The following is a 22,735-nucleotide window of genomic DNA, read 5'->3' on the forward strand; positions in this document are numbered from 1 at the left end:
ACAGGCTAGCTGCTACCTCGCTAAAACACCGGACAGCCGCTGACCCCCTTTCACACACACACATCACACACACACGAACACACCAACACTCTAGAGCTCCACTAACAAAACACGGTAGCTTCTACGACGCAACGACGCCATCTTCTGGATTTTCTGGGGACAACAGAAGTGCGGAGAATCCCTTATTTATATAGTCTATGGACAACACATTTTATTAAGGTGAAAATAGAAAAAATAAAGAAGCGGAATGGAAATAAAAAGGATCAGTAACACGTGTGATCATTTATTGTTATCAAAACGTATCACCTTATAACCTGATAACTTACATTATCAAAGCATTAAACGTATCATGTAATAATGTGAAAACTTATATTGTCATAACATGAAACTTCTCATGCAATAACGTGATAACTTATATTGTTACAACATAAAACTTATCTCGTTATTACATGTTACATTTTATGTTATAACAATAAATGATTAAGTTATAACGTGAAAATATCTAGTTATAACATAAAACTTTTCACATTATAACGTGATACAGTTACTTTTTTTGCAATTCTGAGCAATAGGCTTCCGTACGGCAACATGTTGGATGTGTGTAACTAATTTTATTCTTTAAAGTAGTCTCAGGTAGTTAATGGGAACTAACTAAATGGTGTGTGTGTTTATGTAAATATCCAAGGAAAATATGCTTGTCTTATTTGGAAAGGCACAGTGGTGAAAAATGACATTATTGAAGGCACCATGCAACTGCAGCTGTAACAGTGTGACAACCAACCATCAATTCTATAAAGTGTCTTGAAAAGACTATCCTGCACCTGACTGAATGGCATTTCAACTTCCTCAAATGAACTCATGAAACATAATCAAATATATCCATCATATTTTCCAAACAAATATGTTGACAAAACAGTAAGATCATGGAAACCCACGTCCATTTGCATCCTTTTTTTTGGTCAATTCCGACCAAAATCTGTTATAATTTTCCTTACATTTGAGAGCATAGAGCAAATATGTTAGGGTAAAATTTAGTATTTTACTAAATATTTCGTAAATTAAGCTCAAGAAATTAATGAGTTGTTAGAATTTTCATTAATTATATTTCGTCCCTGTTGTTATAAATAACTGCAAACCTAGTATGAATATATTTCCAGTAGAGAACAGTATTTTCGTTTCTCCACCAGGCCTGTGTCTCATAGGCTGAGGTACAAAATACAATCATGTGACATGCGCACTCGGCCCTGTTGTTGAGTTTGTTATGACAAGTCGAGGCCTCGGACTAAATTAGGAGCGTAGCCCCTGTCTCTGTCCAGGCGATTCCGCGATGGAGGGCATGGACCTGGACCTGGACCAGGAGCTCATGCAGAAATTCAGCTGCATGGGTACAACAGACAAAGATATTCTGATATCGGAATTTCAGAGGCTCCTCGGGTTTCAGCTTAACCCCGCCGGATGCGCCTTCTTTCTGGACATGACCAACTGGTGAGCTCGGTGACTCGTCTGGCCTGCTGTGTGCTTTATGTTAGATAATCGACAGCGATACTGTACACTAGCTCGCTTTCCACCTTTATACACTCATTCTACACAAATATTACGTTAGGGAGCAAGGAAATTTAATCACAGATTGTTATCCTTCGTTGTGACAAGAGTGGGAGCGTTTACGTTAGCGTGGGTACAATGACAGCTAACGACGCCGCGGTAACGTAACGAGCGTTAGCTGAGTCACCGTGTCTCCGACTTCTGACTGCCTGTCACGGACGCAGTGAACGTAGATTAGCGGGGGATGTATACCCTTTAAAAGGCTTATAACCATAAATAAACTCCAGTTAAAACTTAACTCCGTATCCTGGGAGGTTTGGAATGTGACTAAAGATACATTCAAGTGTTTTCCGTGAAGGTTTTTCATGGTTGTCGAGGCTGCAGACCACTTTTACACTAAGCTAGGTGCTGCCATGTAGCTTGTTACTGTCCTAAACTGATCATTAAAAGTTTATTATTACTGTCCTACAGTCTGTTAGGTGCTTGTTATGCTTTTCTATGTGAGAAACACTCGTCACTCTTTCTTTATATACAGTCAACATGATGAAACGTTAACGTTATGTCTGTCTTTCTTTGACCGCAACTACAGTGGGGAGAGCAACTGTTTATTACGTAACACCTCCGACGTAACGTGAGTGCAGCTCAAAGCTCACACTGTATTTGTGCAAGCCTGGTGAATATTTACCTTGCTGTGTCTGTGAATTATTTTTTTTACATTTGATGGACTGTTTTAAATGGAGATTCCTGCAGCATATTAAAAAATAAAACATCGAGCAGTGCTAAGTCCTAGACTAAAAATGAAGATGTTTTAACATTCTAAAATCGTCCCTGAAATATATTTTCTGCGCAGATGCAGAATTAAGCCAGTGCAGGTCTATAGAAGATTAAAGAAACAGTGTGTCCATAGGCAGTGCAGACTGTAGTAATATCACGTGACGCGGTGTAATAGCTGCACTGCAACTGGCTTTCTAAAAATAAAACTGCTGGTTTATGGATGACCAGCATGTCAAGGGAAGCACCCACTCGCACTCTCTCTTGGTCAGCAGACATCTCAGCTGTTTGCGACAAAATATGCATTTAAACCCCATCATTCAAATGATACAAAATCAAGTCATAAATATAATTTAATCACGTAAAGCAAAAAAATAGCAATGTATCTTGTAGAATACATTTTTAAGCCATTAGTTGTCAGATTGTTCATGTGGTTTCAACATTCTGTGTAATATTGGTTACCAAAGACATTTTGTTTACTTTCAATAGCTACAGCTTCCATGTTGATGTCACCGAATGGCAATATTTTAGACTCATGGAACATGTTTAGAGCTGAAACATTTCATTTGTATTATTTGTCTAAGTGGTCTAAGTTGTATTTTTAGGCTTAAGGATTTTATAACAGGCATTTTTAACATTTGTAGACCATGTGATTATTGATTAGCCTACTTCAAAATTTAAGCAGGAAATTAAGAAATATTGTTAATATATCTTTAGTTACAGCCCTAGATATGATGTAATGTAATACTAGAAAAGGGGATGGGACTTTCATATATAAAATCATTGGGTTCCCCTATAACAATCACATTTTATATTCTAAGTTATATCTTTAGTGATCACCTGGATTTCTGCCTTATGCTTTCCTAGGAATTTACAAGCAGCCATCGGAGCCTACTATGACTTTGAGAGTCCCAACATCAGTGCACCGTGTATGTCCCTTGTGAAGGATGTGACGATTGGGGAGGGCGAATCAGTTCCACCGGACACACCTTTCACCAAGACCTGGAGGATACAGAACACAGGTAAGTCTGCATAATGATAATCTTATATCACACAGGGCCGATACAAGACCTACTTTTTGAAAATGATTCAACTCAAATGTGATGTTGAATTTAGCATGTGCGTCTGTGTGTCCTCCAGGTGCAGAGTCGTGGCCTCCCGGGGTCTGTCTGAAGTATGTTGGAGGCGATCAGTTTGGTCACGTAAACATGGTGATGGTGCGGTCTCTAGACCCGCAGGAAATGGCTGACGTTAGTGTGCAGATGCAGAGCCCCGCGTCTCCTGGCATGTTCCAGGGCCAGTGGAGAATGTGCACTGCTACTGGACTTTATTTTGGAGGTAAGGACGGCAAACTTCACACTGAAAACAAACATTATGGGTATCTTTATATGCTGAATGTAATGGTTTTTCAGTGCTAAGGTCATGTTTGCAAAAGCTAATATTTGTAGAGAAGTTATTCTAAAATGTAATTATTGAAACAACTGCTTAATTAAAGGGTAAGCTTGCCAGTGTTGAACCCACGCTGCTGTGTGTGCATGGCATTTGTGAGCACCAGAATGCCACTCATTTGTTATAAGTGGTCTCCCTTTTTCAAATAGACCATTATTTATTTTAAACCATGCCTGCAACATGCAATTAGGGTACGGCATAGTCTTTTTTAACAATAGGTGAGGAACTCCGCCCTGTGGTTCTCTTAGCCAAAGCAAACGTATTCTTTCCATAACTATTATCATAATGCTGTGCAAATACGCACACCATTATGATAATAGCTAAATCAGCCAGCCAGAAAGCACAAACGTACAGCCTTAACACTTTAAAAATGCTGATATAACGAGGTGGAATATTCCAGACAGAAATCAGTGTAACAATGATGGCCCGAGGTAAATGATCAAGCTAAAATCAGGTAGTTTCAGCTTCTCCTGATGACGATGTCTTAACCTGCTTGGTGCACCAGGGAACAAGCAGAGCAAGACTCCCCTAGTTATATTTCTGTAAAGTTCCCACCCTCGTATTTCATCAACAAGGGGACCATTGCCTTACTACACTAGCAGTACGTACTGATGTGACCAAAATGTAACATGCAGTATGCAAACAAAAGCAAAATGTGCAGTATGCCAGAAATACCTGGTTGTCGTACTGATTTGGAAAAAATCTCCAGTATGCATCGGACCAGTCTACCTCGCCTACTGTTTCCCACAATGCAAAGTGCTGGAACGTTACAACAGCAGTTGAAATGGCGGACAGCAGCAGCATTCAAGCCAAAGGGGGCACTATAGCTAGAGCAGCGGCGATTTGCTTTTGTTCGACTTTTCTTTACTTATGTTTTTCAAAACCAGAAACTGGCGCCTGGCGTAGCACACTCCATACTACATACTACTGCCCAACATAGTATACAGTATATAGTACATAGAATGCCATTTCAAACACAGCCACTCTTATCCCCCCTGCAGCACTGCAACAATATTGTAGTATATCTGGACAATGTCTCACGCTCCATCTGATATAGTTAGCTTGTAGCATCCCACGTCTTGAAGCTGGGTGGGGCTTATTAAACGTTGGGAAACAGACACAAGTTAAGTCACAGTTAAGACCCCTCCATAATCCCTCCGTGTGACCGTTCCTTAGTCTGTTGTTTCAAACGTCTCTGAATAGTTTTGGTGCGGACAGGTGAAACTTTTAAATTTGAATCTTCCAATTGTAGAGAGCTTTACTGCTTCCTGATTTTATTATTATTATGTTTTCATTATTCTATTTTATGTCTCTATATTCAATATTCTAATCAGAGTGTCCCAGCATAAGTATTTCACACGATTGTACTAGTATAACCAGAGTGACGATAAACATCTTGAATCTTGAGCTCACTGTAGATGACTGTCACCCGTCAGCAAAGGACATTGTCAACTGGCCAAACCCTGATGCACTTAATATGCAGCCATGCCCAATGGTAAGCAGTAGTAAGGCAACAGTGGTTACTGTAAAGTGCTAGGTAATTATGTTTGGGTTTCCCTCAGTAAAATCCATTAAAAGATTAGATGGCCATTCAGATGGCCCAAATTAAATGGAGGCTCATTCATTTCTTTGATTTATGTCCGCCTGCGAGTTTTACCTGTATGATGGATCCCAGCAGGAAGACCCCCGGGACTCACAAATTAATCAGCATGGGAATACTCAATAAAAAATTATACTTGTCTTTAATATTTCATGTGGGTGTTCATTGGGATAATTTTTCACTTTAGTCAGTCTCCCTGTGGCTTTAATAACGAAAAGACATACAGACCTGGAGCGCTGTATTTCATGACTTAAGGTTGTTTCAAAGGTTTCTAGTCGTTTGTTAAGTAGTAAATGTGGGGCAGTTTTATCATGACATCCTGTTTGTTACCTCTGACAGATGTAATTTGGGTGATCCTGAGTGTGGAGGTCGGAGGCCTCCTCGGCGTCACACAGCAGCTTTCCTCTTTCCAAGCCGAGTTCAACACCCAGCCTCACCGCACCCTGGAAGGAGACTACAACCCCTTCGCCTCGCCAGAGAAGTGCCCCAACAGCAACAACAACAGCCTCCACGATGCCAGCGGTCACCGGGTCGCAGAGGAGCATTGGCAGGGAAGTGCCAACGAGCTGCAGCAAGATCAGAACGGACTTTCACACAACTCTGTGGATATAGTAGCAAACAGTCTACAAAGCAATTTATCAGTAGTCTCATATAACCAGGTAAGACACATCAAAGGGCGAGGGGGTTCACCGTGTTAGTGGATCCTTGTTGGGCCTATTTTCTTCTCTTCCTGTCTATCTATCCATCAATCTGATCTATCTATCTACAAAGCTAAGCTGAAATATTCATCATACTTTAGGAGTCTTTTCAATCTATCTTTCCACAGAAAACAATGCTCAGGGCTGCAGTAATAAAGCAACCCAGATACCTTATTGGATGCCCGTAATCCTCTTTTTTCCCCCCTCATTTTAGCTGCAGAGAAGTTCTTTCCTCCCGCTGACTATTTTACAGTAGACTGATCATTCAACAAACGAGACTACAGTCTTACTTGTCTACGTACAAATGTTTAGCCAGGTTTATCATGTCAGTAGCCTTTAGCCTTTTAGCATGCTAACATTTTATGAATAGCGCTAAACTCAAAGCAGGAACATTTGATGAAATGGTAAATGGACTGTACTGATATTGCGCTTTTCTGGTCTTCTGCAAGCTGCTTTTACGCTACATGTCACATTCACCCATTCACACACATTCACACACTGATGGCAATGACCAAAGTGCCAATTTCTAATCAGGGTCTATGCATTCATACCCCATTTTTTTGCTTAATGGGAAAGGCTACAATTGCCATTCAGACCAGGTTCAAATCACTCAGCAGTAGACCCGGGTAGTTATCGCCTCAGTTCCGACCGGCAATGACAGCAACACAACACCCGGGTCGACACGCTAATCTAGGCCCCCTTTCCGGCGCGATGCTATGCTCCGTCAATAACAGTCCTCAAACATCGTTCCAAATTTGTCAGCGAGTTTGATAAACAGACAGAACAAGTAATAGATACAATAAAGACCTAACCACCATCTTCACTGTTTACTAACCCTGTCTCCGGTGCGTTTGTGACGTCACACGGTGACGCAGTAGAGAAGAGACCGACAGGAGTATACTCCACTGGCAATGGGAAAAGAGACAATCTTCATTTATAAGCGGGTCTTCCCGGGTATGAAAAACCTGCGTCAACGCGCTGGTGGGAAAGGGGTATAGCAGTCAGGGATCGAACCTCCAACCAAATTGAGAGACGACCGACTCTACCACTGAGCCACAGCCGCCCAATGGAAATGTCATTAATTTTGCAGTTATTTGGTCATAAACCCAACTATAATCAAGGTTAAATATTTGACCTGATGATGGTATTAGATGTAGATGAAAAGTTAGAGTATCAATCTCTGTAGCAAATTTTACAGCAATACATCCAGCCGAAACCAAAAGCACACCAACACACAGCAGAAGCTGGAACGTGCAAATGTTAGCTTGAAAAATAGCTCAATCATAAAATTAGACACTTCTTACCACAGTGTCTAACGAGGGTGGAGTCAAATCGTACACAAAAGTCCTTGTTTTGTCTACTTAAGCCATTTTCCCACATACATTGCAACCCTCTTGTCTGTTTTCTTGCAGGGTATACAGGAGCCCTATCCTTTTGGGCACTCTTAAAATCATGGGACTTGTCACAGTGAAGCAGCACTAAACCGTACCTCTGGAGTCTGTCACACCAATAAGAGAATGAAGAGGCTTTATCAGTAGCTGGCGGAGAGTGTGGAGATTCAAAAACACTTTATGCAAACTCCAGCTACACTTTTTCTTTCTGAGAAACCAGAGGCCAACGCTCCTGACGTGCAGCTCAACCAACATCCCACAACCCACTGTATGCACGCGTGAATGCTAAGTTAAAACTGAGTGCTATGAGTCTTTTGAGTGAATACTTTTTTTCTTTATCAGATTTTTTTTTTTAGTTGTCAGAGTGCAAATGAAAGAAAAAAAAATGACAGGAGTGTGTATTTGTGAAACTGTGTGTATATGTGTGTGCAACCTGAAAGAGAGACTTTGGAGGAAAAGCCATTTATTTTTGCCAACTGATTCTCCAGTTTCTGCTCTGACTCTTGGTGCAACCATTGTGCGTCTCTGAAAAAAAACATATTAGACATAATTATTTACTTTTATCTTATTTTTTAATATACACTTTTTAAAAGAAGGAAATATATCTGAAGCTCATTTAAAGGCCGCCAGTTTTTCAGAACAGCTTGTGTATTAAGGGCAATAGTTTCTATGCTGTCGTAGTATCTGCAATTTTAGATGCAATGCCATTTTTCTCCACTGGAGGGAGTCGACCACTACTCCTACAAACAAGACGCGATCAACACTGAGAAAAAGAACTCTAATCTTCTGTGTAGCTTTTGTGATTACATCAAGTTTATTTTTGTGCAGGTTTTTTTCCCCCCTTAAACTAGACAATGGTTTTATTTTGCCTGTTGTAAACAAACAGTTTCTGGAAATAGAAGTAGCAAAAAGAACCGGTATGACAGCTAGAAGAGTCAGAGTAGGTTTCTTACAATGAATGATTTAGAGTCATTGCTGGCACTCGGCATATACACACCTATGAAGAAGAATATAAGTAGAATATTAAATATTGGTTTTAAGGAAGTATTAGAGATTTATCACTTTCAGAATCTAAGATTTAGCTTATTTTTACATACTTGCATTAAAATAAAACATACAATATAACAGGATTAATGCACAGTATGCCATAAAACTTTGTATTCAAGCCATATAAGGCGGTTAAGTAATAACTTCACATCATGAAAACATATTTTTATCTAAATTTTCATCCTAAAGCGGTCTCTGACGTGCTTTATCATATTAAGTTGAATGTATTTGATGAATGTAGAAGATATTGTATTTGGAAACATATTAATTTTACCCAAAGATTCAACATTGTATATTTGCATTGAACATTTTTATTGGTGTAATTATTGTGCTGAATTTTCCTGTCTGTTGTTACTTCGGATGTTCCACATTCGAGTCCTACAAACGTGCTCATTAATCATCGATGAGCTCCTTAAACACACGAGAATTCAATCATGTTTGATCGTTTAAACTACACGAGTAAAACTACAAGAACATGACAGAATCACATTACTGCATATTTATTGCACTAACTGGCTGATCTATGCACTGAGTAATGCGACCTCCATGACACGGCCTGTGCGTACTTTCCTCCTCAACAAGTACAGTTAAGTCCTGAAGGGTTTATCACCTCTGTGATTTTATCTGTCCTCCACAGACACTGAGTTAGACCACCTCGTCAGGTAAACACCCGCTTTCATAAAGGCGCTAACTGTTAGCCCCAGGGTTACTGAGCTCTGTCTGCGTGACAATACCAGCCGATAAATAACACATGTGAGTGGATCTCTGGGCTACTTGCTGTTTCACACAATAATAATCGTGCTGGTGATCAATGTTTCTCCATGCCGTCAGTGTCAGCTCATCAAGTGCAACGTGTTTTTTTTGTTCTCTGTGTAAAATCTCTCTGACGTTTCCACCGGCCAGATTGCAGAATGAATCAGTTGGCGTTCGACTCATACAACAGCACATTTCTGAGAGTGAGGAAGTGCAAACAGATGAAAGCTTTTTTCCCTGTGTGTTTGATGAATGTTTGTATGATTAAATTATCACTGAAAACTAAAGACGTGTCTTGTTGTCTCTCCACAGAGTCCATTATGACATTAAGATTTTGCTCATATACTTTTTTACATTACATTACATTTTTATACTTTTAAACATGTCAGATTAAGTTGCTCTTAGATATTAAACCAATTTTGTTGGAACTTTTAAATCCAGCAAAAGATTTAATTACATATAAGTGGAAATTATTTTATACAGAAGTCCGAAGCAGACAAGCATCCATACATTTTATTTACTCAGTTTTCCTGTGATAACGAGTTATTTCCGGTTGTTTTCTTGAGATCTCAACTTTTTTTCTCTCTGGAAAACAAAGCTGGTTTTCCCATTAAAACATTAATTTATCTCATTATTTCAAGATAACAAAGCTGGTTTTCCCATTAAAACATTAATTTATCTCATTATTTCAAGATAACAAAGCTGGTTTTCCCATTTTAACATTAATTTATCTCATTATTTCGAGATAACAAAGCTGGTTTTCCCATCATAACATTAATCTATCTCATTATTTCGAGATAACAAAGCTGGTTTTCCCATTTTAACATTAATTTATCTCATTATTTCGAGATAACAAAGCTGGTTTTCCCATTTTAACATTAATCTATCTCATTATTTCGAGATAACAAAGCTGGTTTTCCCATCATAACATTAATCTATCTCATTATTTCGAGATAACAAAGCTGGTTTTCCCATTTTAACATTAATTTATCTCATTATTTCGAGATAACAAAGCTGGTTTTCCCATTTTAACATTAATCTATCTCATTATTTCGAGATAACAAAGCTGGTTTTCCCATTTTAACATTAATTTATCTCATTATTTCGAGATAACAAAGCTGGTTTTCCCATTTTAACATTAATCTATCTCATTATTTCGAGATAACAAAGCTGGTTTTCCCATTTTAACATTAATTTATCTCATTATTTCGAGATAACAAAGCTGGTTTTCCCATTTTAACATTAATCTATCTCATTATTTCGAGATAACAAAGCTGGTTTTCCCATTTTAACATTAATTTATCTCATTATTTCGAGATAACAAAGCTGGTTTTCCCATTTTAACATTAATCTATCTCATTATTTCGAGATAACAAAGCTGGTTTTCCCATTTTAACATTAATTTATCTCATTATTTCGAGATAACAAAGCTGGTTTTCCGATTATAACATTAATCTATCTCATTATTTCGAGATAACAAAGCTGGTTTTCCGATTATAACATTAATCTATCTCATTATTTCGAGATAACAAAGCTGGTTTTCCGATTGTAACATTAATCTATCTCATTATTTCGAGATAACATGATAAATAAGTCGAGATCCATTTTATCACGGGAAAGCGGAGTAAATAAAATGTATGGATGCATGTCCGCTTCGGGCTTCCCTAATTTTATGCTCACTGACAGGCAGTTTTACCAAATGTGATAGTGAATGCTCTTGTGCATTTACTGTATTTGGGAAATTATGTATTTAAAAGGTTAGGTCTTTTATGAATTAACAGAGTCTTTTCTAAGGGCAGGGAAATGCTTAAAATAATATAGTAAGTATATATTTTCTTTACCAAATGCATGTGCTGTGCTGTGTGTGCTCTTTGGGAGGCAAAGCAACAGGGCTTACAGGGTCAAAATCAAGACAAATGCAAAGGTTTTTAGTGTCTCAAGATTGCGATAAGAGTGAGAGCATTTTTCTATTAGAAGAAAACAGTGACTGAAGTTCAAAAGGAGTCACAACATGAGCGGTAGATTTACAGCAGCTCATCTAATGAGGTTTGTCTCTTTTTTTGCACTTGTAGAAGGTGTCAGGTTACCTGTTAGCCTGGAGCTTTACTGGTCTAAGGAGCCCTTCCATCTATTAGGGCCTTTTGTGTCTGTCAACCGCTCTGACCAGCAGCAGTCTGCAGACCCAAACTGCCCCGAGGGGGCAACACTCACTTGACATTTGCTCAGGATGAATGTTTTACAGGCTCGGGAGAAATATTCAGGTAGCACGGTACGCACGAGACTAGCTGCTGGATGACTCACTGTGAGGGTCTAAAAAGCCTCAGAAAGGTGATTTTTCGACGATAGTATCTTATTGTTTTTCTCTGTTGCATATTTTGTAGAATTTTTTGACCGTTAAAGCTGTAATTCTACCAAACGAAAAGCCTTAGAAGATGATTTATTTATGTGGGAGCACTCACAAGCAGCAGCTCCTTAGAATATTTCAACACAACCGCTCAAACATTACTGTTGAGTTTAAGCAAACATTTACACACTCCTGCTTTCTTTTCCCTCTCTTTGACTCCCGCACACGCTCTGGGTACCAGTTCTTCCACTTTTCCAGTAATAGTTTCCACCTTTCAGAGCGACTCTTATCTCTAATGGTCTTCCTGTGGCTGATTTATGGATGCATCGTGGATCCTCTAGAGATCCCACGTATGCTTACACAGACAGCCTCTCTGGTGTCATACGAGTTCAGGCCGAAATCAAGCCTATCCACAAAGTGAGATATTTCTAATGAATGCAAATGATTGTCTTTTTTTTCACTCTCACTGCCCTTAGTTTGACTTCTATGGATGGCTACTACAAGCAAACATTGTGCTAATCCTCCTACAATGCACCTACTTCACTGCGAGTGTGAGTCAAGTGTGACTGAACCTTTTGTTTTGCGCTGTGAGAAAAGGTTCAGATTTGTTCTAAAATAAGCAGAAATTATTCCTCACTATCCAAACACAATGGTGAACTTTCCCGATGATTTCACACGCTCTGGCTCTTGCTCACAAAAAAAAAATCACCCTTAAAAACTGCCGTTCTTGAGATGACTGTAACAACTGTAAAGACGCTCACACAGCTTCCCCCCCAGGTTGTTAAGACTCACCTGCTTTGTTTACTTTAGGAGCTCTCTATATGAATACTGCCCCAAGTCATTATTAAGTAGGCTCTTAGAACAGCCTCCCTCACTGAGACACACCCTTTCTCTCACAGAATTGATAAGTCACGAAGGAACTGTGTCCCAAATAAGTCAAACTCTCACAGCGCTCGGACCAGGAGTCAAATAAAAGTGTCTCGGCGGTTTTAGTGGACAGAAGTGATCCAGCTCTTGAGTGCGGGGCAGGAGACACAAACTGCACACAGCACATCTTCACCTGAGGGCAATCAAGTTACACAAGATCCTGACATTTGTCAACACCAGCAGAGACAGAGGAACAGTTCAGAGGAAGAAGCATCAGCACTGGAAACTCCGACAAGGTAAGACGGCAGAAAGGCCTCAGTGCTTCTACTCTGACAGGATATTACTGCTGCTATGCTTATAAAGCTACCACCTCATGATACTAAAACTTAATGTACCAGAAGTGGGAGCAGAATTGAGACCCTTTAGAGAAGTAAAAGTATTAAGAGTGAACAGTTTGGGGGATCCAAATGAGGAACTCTCCACAGAACTTTCAACAGATCATGTCTGGGGTCTTTTAAAACTCCAGTTAAAACAGTTTTTAGAGTGTAAACATTCATGATGACTCTGATGCTTGAGGTTGTCTTGTTGTTTGTATATAGTTTGTCTCTTGTGTATTTAAAAGGCCCATCAAAGGATAGTTAATGAAACTTAGCCAAGCCTTAACATGCTTGTTCCATATGCTTTTATTTTGAAAAATCCTCTCTTTTTTGGCGTTTTTCAGAGCTATTACTTGCTCACTGTAGCATATAGGCCTACTACTGTTAGTGGTAATACTGTAATGGCTCTAATGTATTTATAAGCCCACACTATTACCTCTCCAGCTCATTGTTTTTATTATTCTGATCTGTTTTTATGTGGTTGTTGTTGTAAAGGACTTTGTAAAATGGGTTTAGAAAGGTGCTATATAAATAAAGGTTTATTATTATTATTATTATTATTATTATTATTATATGATTATATAAATGGTAAATGGACTGTACTTATATAGCGCTTTTCTAGTCTTTGCGACCACTCAAAGCTGCTTTTACACAACATATCACATTCTCACATTCACACACACACACACACACACACACACACATATTCATGCACTGATGGCAGAGGCTGCTACTTAAAGTTCCTAACTGTCAATCACATATCACATTCATACCTGTTGAGGGAGCAATTTGGGGTTCAGTGTCTTGCCCAAGGACACTTCGACATGTAGCCTGAGGGAGCTGGGGATCGAACCTCTGACCTTCCGATTGAAAGACGACCGAGTCTACCTGAGCCACAGCCGCTGACTATTCTGTTACTAATACCAGTTGTTTTCCTACTAGAACATACTAAAAGCCATAAGTGTTTTTTCTCATTTTAATGTGCGCTTTTTATAATGGGATAAATTGCACTAATCTTTTTGTAAGAGCCCATTAAGTAAAAAACATCTAGCATATTTAATGGATCTATTTTTTTTCCGAAATAAAAGTTAAATGATGTGTATTGATAAAAATACAGACTTCTTCTATTGCCACCCTTCAGCCTATAACAAATACACACATGCATGCACACAGGTTCATCACAGAATCAGATATTATACTGACAAGACAATTTATAAGTGTATTATCAAACCCCTTTTGTCCAACACAGGCCATTAGACCACAGCTTCTCATATCAGCTCGGCTGCTGTCTAACGTGTTAAACACAGCATCAAACATAAGTGTACAAGTATAAGACTTGCTTATATGAGCATGCTGCTTTCATTCACGCAGCACAGAACACACACAGAAAAAGAGAGAGAGAGAGAGAGAGAGAGAGAGAGAGAAAGGATAATCTAGAAGAGCAAGTTTTGTTTTTTTTACTGCTGCTAAACATTTCAACTGCTCACGCCTGGAGGGAGGGAATCATAGGACCATGTGTCCAAGCTGGGCTGTCACAGTTCACAAACGTTCCTCTATGTAACATTTATAATGATTTTTATTTTCAGATATTCTACTAAATTAATCACAACTCTGAAGATGGTGGACCTTTATGGTTAATTTTGCAAGTAATTTGTTGGAGAGGCAATATTAAATGGCTAGTCGTGCCATTTTCCCATTTATTTTTCTCCTGCAAACGTACTACAACAATTAGATCTGTTATCGATTATTAATGTCTTCAGTTTTATTACCGAGGTCCAGCTTCTGCCTCCTTGCTTCTCACACCACCCTCGCAAACATGTGCTACTGTTTTGGAAATGTTTTAGACTGAGGATCGGCTGTCACATGATCAATCGACTCGTCTCTGCCAACTTCAGACGCAGTGTTGCTCAGTGTGTTCAGGGTAGCGGTGGATAAACGGAGGCAAAACATATTAAAAGTAGTATGTACTAAAGAGATGCATAATTATTTGTAATTGCATCACTTTACATTGAATACTTGAATGAATTAATAGCACAGCACCTCCCAGCCTGGTGAGCCGACGTCTTACTCGTAGAGTGATGAATACGCTGCAGCTACTTCTCCTTTATCCTCACATTAAAGACGTCCCACCTTTAGTACTGTATTTTATCAAGCTTTCTTTGGCTGTTAACCTGTGATCCATCTTGGTGACCTACTTACTTATTGTTTTAAAAAGGCATGTGATGTTTAATTGAGATTAATAACTTCTTTATTTATATCACATGCATGTTAAATCAAACTAAAACACATTGAGGCGTTGATACGTATCCATATTTAAGAAAAGGTGGAGTAGTTTTCTTTCTCATGTTGTTATAAAATGTTGAAAACAATGGCAGATAAGGTGATAACGTCACCCAGGGTAAACCCGTTTGACCTGAGTATTTCTTATATATGGACTAACGAGTGAAGATTTGCAAATATAATTTTCGATTCGGAGCGACATCAAGACACATTTGGAAGACAAACAATGGTCTGAGTGAATATGACAGTCTTCAGTTGACAGACTCCTTATTTCAAAGTAAGTCCCAGCAGAGTAAATATCAAAGAACAAATGTCAAGTTTACTTTGGGATAGCTGCTGTTTAAATATTGGGCATTTGGGTACGGTTTGAACCTGGCAATAATGCATCTCTGTCTCTGAAGACAATGTCCCCACTGAAAATGTCACGCAGGGTGTGATGACAACTCTTTATGCTTTCTTCTTCCAGCAACACCTGAGCATGGGGAGTCCAGGCTGTGAGCACGCAGGCTTCACTGCACACTCACCTGTCTACATCAGCAACCCGCACACTGACTCCAGGACGGCCTGGCTGGACGAAGGCGAGGACGTCAAACCCCCCCGCAGCTTGTTGGGGCTGCCTGAGCTCAGCTGGCCGGGGGTCTACCTCCCCTGCTATGACAGATTAGCTATGGAGGAGAACCCATGGGTGCTGAGGATGACAGAGGCCTCTGCTCCTGCTGCTGCTCCTCCATCCAGGACTCCAGAGCTGAGCCCCAACAAGCCGAGCCAAGCCCAGGACCCCCCTTCTGAGATCGAGGGGCAGGCGGAGGAGCGTTGCCTGGAGCAGGTCCAGACCATGGTGGTGGGAGAGGTGCTGAAGGATGTGGACACGGCGTGCAAACTGCTCAACATCGCACCAGGTAGCTATAAAACAAACATCACAGTATTATCATACAGCCATTTAGGCAGAAAAACCTGCAGCAGAAAGTGTTGGCAGAGGCTGCAGTCTAATGAAAAACACCTTTTAACGCTATCATTTGTTTGTTTGCTCTCACATCAACATCCACACAGTGACACAAGTGTTACCTGCAGAGCGTCGGGGGCCCTGCCCAGCTTGTGCAAACACTTCTGTTGAAAGATCCACTTCACTTCTTATGAACGTCTTTATTCTAGAGCCTTAAAATCATACAGACACTGTGTGCGAGATTATTTGCTTTTGTTACTGCACGCTTCTTACCTAACTGAGGAAATAGGAGGCAAATTAATGGTGGCTCATAATACACGTATCATATTAAAAACTATTAGGGGTTCATTTTCCATCAAACTACAGGACCAGATGGTCTTAAATAATGCAACAGACCAGATATTTTTGTACCTAGATCCTACATTTCCCATAATGCAACTAATAACCTCTTTTTGTTTGACCTTTCCTGTAATATATGCCTAAATAGTCTCCACAAAAACTCCCCTCGCTGTGATCCCAGCTTAAAGGTATTAAAGCAAAACTTCTGCACACCTGCCTGGGCCTACTCACTGGAAACAAAGACAGCAAATATACGTCATATGCACTTGCAATTAAAATGTATTAAGTGAACTGTTCGGTGAGGGTCGATAGTTTCTGTGCTTAAATTAGTAGAGTCACATATAAGGAGTATAAACCATTTCTACAGGCTTAGTATTACTCGCTTTGGCTGGTAGGTCAATGAGGAAGTCAAACAGTTCTTTAAAATGACGTAACATTACCTTGGCGGCAGTTTGTTTGGTGTGGTTAACAGATCTTCAAAGGTGACCATTTTTTTAACCGTATCCTTTAATCATTTTGAATTTAATGACAGTTTTATAGTTTACTCAGCTTGCCAAATTAATTATGTTCCCTCCTCTTCTCTGTCGGCTGTACTCCAACAATTTAGTGTTGTAATTTCATAGAGTTAAGCTCTTGAAAGAAAAATTTACAGTAAAATGTCTCTCTGTGTTCCCCTCTACAGACCCGTTGGACTGGAGCTGTGTGCACGTTCAGAAGTGGCTCCTCTGGACGGAGCACCTGTACAGGCTGCCACAGGTCAGCACCGTGTTTCAGGAGCTGACTGGGAGGGATCTGTGCTCCATGACAGAAGCAGACTTCAGACTACGCTCCACGCAGTTCGGGGACATGCTGTACGCTCATCTGGACATCTGGAGATCGAGTAAGAACAACAGAAACACTGGGAAATTAAACTACAGCACATTAACTCTGCTGATGGCAAATTAGGAGAGGCTGGTTGTGAAGCAAACGCACCGTGACTAAGAGCAAATTTAAGACTTGGCTTTAAGTATTCTGTGTGGGGTAAACTGCTATTTTTGTCTGTTTATTAAGCTGCAGCAATGAAGGAGCGCTGCCCACCTGAAGACAACAAATCTTGTAAGTTCTTGGCTCTTACTAGATTTCAATCTGCACATTTCCCTGATTAAAATACTGAGATACAAGGAAGTATGTGTGACATCTGGTTTCTGAATATCTCTCCTATGCCAGCAGCTGATGATGATTCCTGGTCAGACGTAATCAGTAACTATCCCAACCAGCCCATCCACCTGTGGCAGTTCCTGCGCGAGCTGCTCCTTAAGCCTCATAACTACAGCCGCTGCATCCGCTGGCTCAACAAAGAGAAAGGTATAACAATCACACAAGCCAACATGCCCCCCAAAAAATAGTCCTATACACAACCCCTAATAAATATGGTAGCTAAGCCTTATGCTAAGCTAAGATAGCTGTCTCCTTATAGTAGCTTCATAGTCAGCATACAGTGGTATCATTCTTCTTATCTAAGTCTTGGCAAGAAAGCAAATTGTCCTGAGCAAATGTCAAAACTATTTGGTTTAACAGATTACACCAGTAATTAAACTTCAGTCACTAAATATCAGCCATACTCAACTAGCTCGAAAACAAACGTATCCCAGCCCATCCCTGAAATGTAACCTTTTCTACTGTTTGGTTTGGCACTAAATGTTGTGCTGGCATTTATAGTTAATGAATCCGACTGATGTTTGAGATGCAATGACGTTTCCTTTAGCACCACCTTAAGGTTAACATTAAGTGAAATGATCCTACAACTATTAGATAAACTAAGTTGCAACTAAATTCTTTAAGAGATTGTTCCATTACCTGATTACTTAGGTGACCCCCTGATTTTTCGATGTTTAAATGTCCAACACATTTAACATTTGACAAAATACCTACACAACTTATTAAACTCCTGTTAGTCTAAATTGTAGTTTATGTTTAGTGCTAATTAGCAAGCGTTGGCATGCTAACAAGCTAAACAAAAAGTTCAAACTTCAGAAGCTTTATACCTGCTTGGATCAGCATGTTAGCATTGTCAGTGTGATGCATTATCATGTTAGCATGCTGACGTTAGCGAAGCACATGGCTGCCACTGTCGTTGTAGACTCTTGGAGACTGAGTAAGTTTTCTTTCTTCTGTCCGCAGGGATTTTCAAAATAGAAGACTCAGCTCACGTGGCCCGGCTATGGGGCATCAGGAAGAACCGGCCCGCTATGAACTACGACAAACTGAGTCGCTCGATACGTCAGTACTACAAGAAAGGCATCATTAGAAAGCCGGATGTATCACGCAGACTGGTCTACCAGTTTGTCAACCCTGTATGATGAAGAGGATCTGATGATACAAGGAGAATGGGCTAAAGAGGACCTGATGATATGCTGGACATACAGTAACTCTAAAGCTCGTTATCCTGTTGTATTTAATGTTTCGTTTCAATTGTAAAGACTGCCTATTGAACTATGCACTCCTGCCTATCACAGAATCACTCTACTTTATTACTCTTTGACAACTTTTTATTTTGTTTTATATTCGTTGTCTTTAGCACTCTGTGAAACTCGTTTTAAATTTATTTTCTGATATAATCTTTTGTTTCCTCACAAGGAAACATATCTCTGCTTCTAACTATGAAAACAGTTAAAAAAAATTATGAGAAATAGGCTTTTTGCTCTCTTGCCTTCGTTCTTAGATGAGGATATCGACGCCACTCCCAAATCTGTCTGGCTAATATGTAGCTAGTGCTAGCAGCCGCTAGCGTAGCCTATAGACTGGAAACATCTAGCCCAGCTCTATCCAGAGGTAGAAAAAAACACATTGACTCCATCTTTTTTGTTTAATCCTTTTGAAAATGTCCTTAAATGAATTTTTTGATACCTTTAAACAGAGCCAGACTAGCTGTTTCCAGTCTTTGTGCGAAGCTAGGCTAAGCTAGCTATAGGTAACATTAGTGTACAGACAAGCCAGTAGTGTCAATTTTTGTCATCCAGCGCTCAGCAAGAAAGCAAATAAGCATTTATTGCTTTGATGTCCGAAATGTCGAACTATTCTTTAAATTTTTCTTTTTAATAATGACGTTTCTTCCATTTAAAGTGTAGATAATATTTAGAAGTTGCAGAGCAATGACAAGTAAGTGAACATTTTATTAAACCTGCCTTGAATGACGTTCCCTTTTACAATTCTTGCTTTGGGTTTGTGTTTCTTTATCTCCAATAAAGCAATTAATCACTAAGTATTTTCTCCTCTTAAGTATAATAGTATAATGAATTATTAAAATAACAAAAAACACACGGACACTACCTTTAGTTTTTTCAACAAACTTGTTTCCCTTTCAAACCAATATCGCAATATTGACACCATCACAACAAATTTGAGTCGGGTTTTTCATCACTATCTTCATTATTATCTGTGATCATAATCATCTTTATGCATATTTAAATGAACTTCTTGTTACATCAAGATGAACAGGCACTACACCAGTTAGGAGATAAAAGTACATCACTAACTATGAACATACATCTTCTAGACCGCTAATATAGGGTTTCCACAACATGAGCTGCTGTCCCCTGTGTGCATAAGGAAGAGATCATCAACATAAAAAAGCATTTACATGTACACCTTTTTACTGCCTCAACATGGTTAGGTCTCATTTTCAACTCAACACAGTTGTACAGTTACAATAGAATATAATCTTTAAATTACATCATCATATACAAATCTGACAGCGTGGGATAACGTCACGCTTTTATGATACACTGACAATTCCATTGCAATGAAATTCATACGATATGGTACCTATTACTTAATATGTTTTCCATTGCTGTTATTTTAATGAAACACATTTACATGTATAACACTACATTTTGTCTTAATAGTCAATCACTTGCATTTTTTTTTAAACATTTTTTTTCTGATACATTTACACAACTCATACACACTGGATGATGAAGATGTTTCCCCCGAAATATTAACCTGGTAATGTGGATTATGTGTGTGATCTTGCGTGTGTCGTGTATATAGTGTGTTTAATGCATGTGTTAGTGTATGCGTGTGGGTGCGTGTGCATACGCGCATCGATAATGTGGGACAGTTTGATGACAGGAGTCCTTTTTGCTATGCTGGACAGCTTTACTCTAAGACACAACTTGTGAGCTGGTGATGTGTTTCTCCTCATGTGTGAGACCCAAACCTGTCGAATCCTGTTCCAGACACAGAGCTAAACACATCTGACGGCTGTTGGTCCAGTGAAATTTAAAAACCTCAGGACAAATAAGTTATAAAAAGCATCTAATCAGAGATTTAGGTGCAACTCGTCGCGAGATAACTCACTAATTCACATCTGATAATTGTAATAAGTTTAATACCTATGGAGCGAGTTAAAGGTTTAAAATGAACCATGTAGTGCACTGTGTAATAGTCTTCTTACGAGGAGTGCACTACTGCTGCTAAATGTATTCCCTGTGTCATGTGCAGTGTTTTGCAGACAAATGAAGTTTGGGTGGACCTGGAGGCAGCTACAAGTTGATCTTCGCTGAAGCTGTTTTACATGATATGTGAGGTTATTGCATGGAGAGAAAACAGATAGTTGATGGTATTGGGTCATTCTTTGGCTCAGCAGGGAAACGGGCCACATAACTAGTGCTTTTTGCTAAGTAGGGCACTAAATGACATTGAAGAAGCATGTTTAGACAACATGCCCTCTTTCAAGCCCAAACACTAGTACATTCATGTCCTGTTGAAGAGGCTTCGATCTTCAGACAAATGTCTGTAGCACAGTATCGCATTGACATGCCTCCATTGGCCCCTCGCTCTGGAAGAAAAGTACCCGGCACAGGAATTGTTCAAAACCTTCCTCTTACACTGCAGTGGCAAACTCAAGAAGGTGACTTGATCCGTCTATGCTCTGAGGGACTCGTGTTGCTTGTTAGCAGTAGTGGATTAAAATGACACCTGAATTACTGAACCAAGAATGAAAGCTTCTGGACAAACTCTATATCCTTTCCATGGTGTGCATGGAGATGATATTGTCAAAAGGTGTGAATTTGTGATGCTAAAACAAACAAAAAAATGACGTTCAAAACAAAACAAACAGGAAGTCACTTCATGAACAAGCTTCCTTTCATGACAACAGAAGCCTGTGATGCTTAAAAGTGAACTCTGCATTTGTAGTTGAAGTGTTGCATCAAGTTGTAGCCTGAACGAGGCTGCAGGATTCAGGGAATGCAAGTTGTTGCATAGCACATGCTGCTATGCAAGTTCAGAAACAGTTAAAAACACATAGCACTGCACACACCGGAAAAGAGGTTGGACCAAATCACAAAGAAAAACAAAAAAACAAACTAAAAAAATTAGAGGATACTGTCTGTGGTACTTTTAACACTACACAGCATTCCCAATGTAAGAATGACGACTGACCACACACAGCATTAAAAATGCTACACAAAAATGGCATCACACCGTATATACACAATGCAGGTTAAAGAAGCTCGTCTTTGTCGAATGGGTTCAACTGATTATATTATCTTCCCATTTTCACAAGAGAACAGACCGCAGTATACTGCAAGTTTAAATAAGCTGCATTATACGTTAAATACAGCCACACAGAGAAGCAATGTGTTCCTGCACTGTTTTGATGTTATAGTTGAGTGTGTATATACTGGAATAACTGCTGCTCCTGTTTTTAAATGTGTAAGTCCACCCACCCCAAATGCTGGATAAAATATATTATACTGATATATTGTCTTTTAGGTTACTAAGTTTTTATTTAGGCAAGACTGCTTGGCGCATCTGTTGGGCAAGGGATGTGTTGCTCTTAAGTCTCTGGCTATGTGCGGTGCAATTGGACGGGACAGTTCAAGCTGCCTCCAATGGCGTGTCCTTGTCCAGTAACGTGACTACATCGGCTCGACATAATTGGCCGGGTACAGTCCCTCTCGGCCGTTGTCCAAACGACCTCTACACCAGCCTTGCTCGTCTTCATCCTCAGTCTTGGTCAGCTCGTCACCTGTGAAGGAGACAGCACTGCTTAATCAACAGTGATGTGAATGATCTCTTAAAACGCTCCATATTTCTGCTGATTTATGATCCCTAGATTTTTGTAATACTTTTTATCTCACGTCTGTTTTTGTGCCGTTTGATAACCAGTATTTAAAAAAATGTTAAGGTCATGGTCCAAAGACAAAAACATATTTTTAATAATAAGAATTCTTCATATTTAAACGAGTAAGTGAAAGAAATAGATTGTGATTTTTGGAGGGTTATATGAGAACACTGTTGCAGCTGCTACTGATTGCAGCAAGTTAGCTTAGCATAAGACTAGAAAGAC

At 39.5% G+C, this 22,735-nt stretch overlaps 3 protein-coding genes across 5 annotated transcripts in view; 2 read left to right on the top strand and 1 right to left on the bottom strand.

The window, feature by feature from the left end:
* Nucleotides 1-1,261: 1,261 nt before the first annotated feature.
* LOC138589718 (protein ILRUN-like) lies at nt 1,262-9,528 on the top strand. Its single transcript, XM_069660134.1, has 5 exons — nt 1,262-1,485; nt 3,181-3,335; nt 3,454-3,651; nt 5,702-6,021; nt 7,473-9,528. Exons 1-5 carry the CDS (start codon nt 1,328-1,330, stop codon nt 7,506-7,508), a joined length of 867 nt encoding a protein of 288 aa, XP_069516235.1. The 5' UTR covers nt 1,262-1,327; the 3' UTR covers nt 7,509-9,528.
* Nucleotides 9,529-15,597: 6,069 nt separating this feature from the next.
* LOC138590330 (SAM pointed domain-containing Ets transcription factor-like) lies at nt 15,598-18,740 on the top strand. The gene is made up of 5 exons (XM_069660945.1): nt 15,598-16,018; nt 17,084-17,281; nt 17,452-17,496; nt 17,608-17,745; nt 18,562-18,740. The coding sequence occupies exons 1-5, from the start codon at nt 15,598-15,600 to the stop codon at nt 18,738-18,740; spliced, it is 981 nt and encodes a 326-aa protein (XP_069517046.1).
* A 1,271-nt stretch (nt 18,741-20,011) lies between these two features.
* The window catches only part of pacsin1a (protein kinase C and casein kinase substrate in neurons 1a), a 40,498-nt gene continuing 37,774 nt past the window's right edge, over nt 20,012-22,735 (bottom strand). For all 3 annotated transcript variants that reach the window (XM_069660272.1, XM_069660273.1, XM_069660274.1), the window contains one exon: nt 20,012-22,414. In XM_069660272.1, coding sequence (XP_069516373.1) covers nt 22,305-22,414 — 110 coding nt within the window. In that variant the 3' untranslated portion in view covers nt 20,012-22,304. The remainder of the gene's footprint in view (nt 22,415-22,735) is intronic.

The sequence above is a fragment of the Semicossyphus pulcher genome, unplaced genomic scaffold (assembly GCF_022749685.1).
Source record: "Semicossyphus pulcher isolate SPU_LCO1_2020_fin unplaced genomic scaffold, fSemPul1.0.p SCAF_13, whole genome shotgun sequence".
Lineage (NCBI taxonomy): Eukaryota > Metazoa > Chordata > Actinopteri > Labriformes > Labridae > Semicossyphus > Semicossyphus pulcher.

Bases quoted from the DNA above. Each gene is read 5' to 3' on its own strand.
- LOC138590330 (XM_069660945.1), top strand. From the start codon at position 15,598: ATGGGGAGTCCAGGCTGTGAGCACGCAGGCTTCACTGCACACTCACCT. The intron at 17,497-17,607 runs GTAAGTTCTTGG...CTCCTATGCCAG, and splicing joins ACCTGAAGACAACAAATCTT to CAGCTGATGATGATTCCTGG. The intron at 17,746-18,561 runs GTATAACAATCA...TTCTGTCCGCAG, and splicing joins CTGGCTCAACAAAGAGAAAG to GGATTTTCAAAATAGAAGAC.
- LOC138589718 (XM_069660134.1), top strand. From the start codon at position 1,328: ATGGAGGGCATGGACCTGGACCTGGACCAGGAGCTCATGCAGAAATTC. The intron at 3,652-5,701 runs GTAAGGACGGCA...TACCTCTGACAG, and splicing joins TACTGGACTTTATTTTGGAG to ATGTAATTTGGGTGATCCTG. The intron at 6,022-7,472 runs GTAAGACACATC...GTTTTCTTGCAG, and splicing joins CAGTAGTCTCATATAACCAG to GGTATACAGGAGCCCTATCC.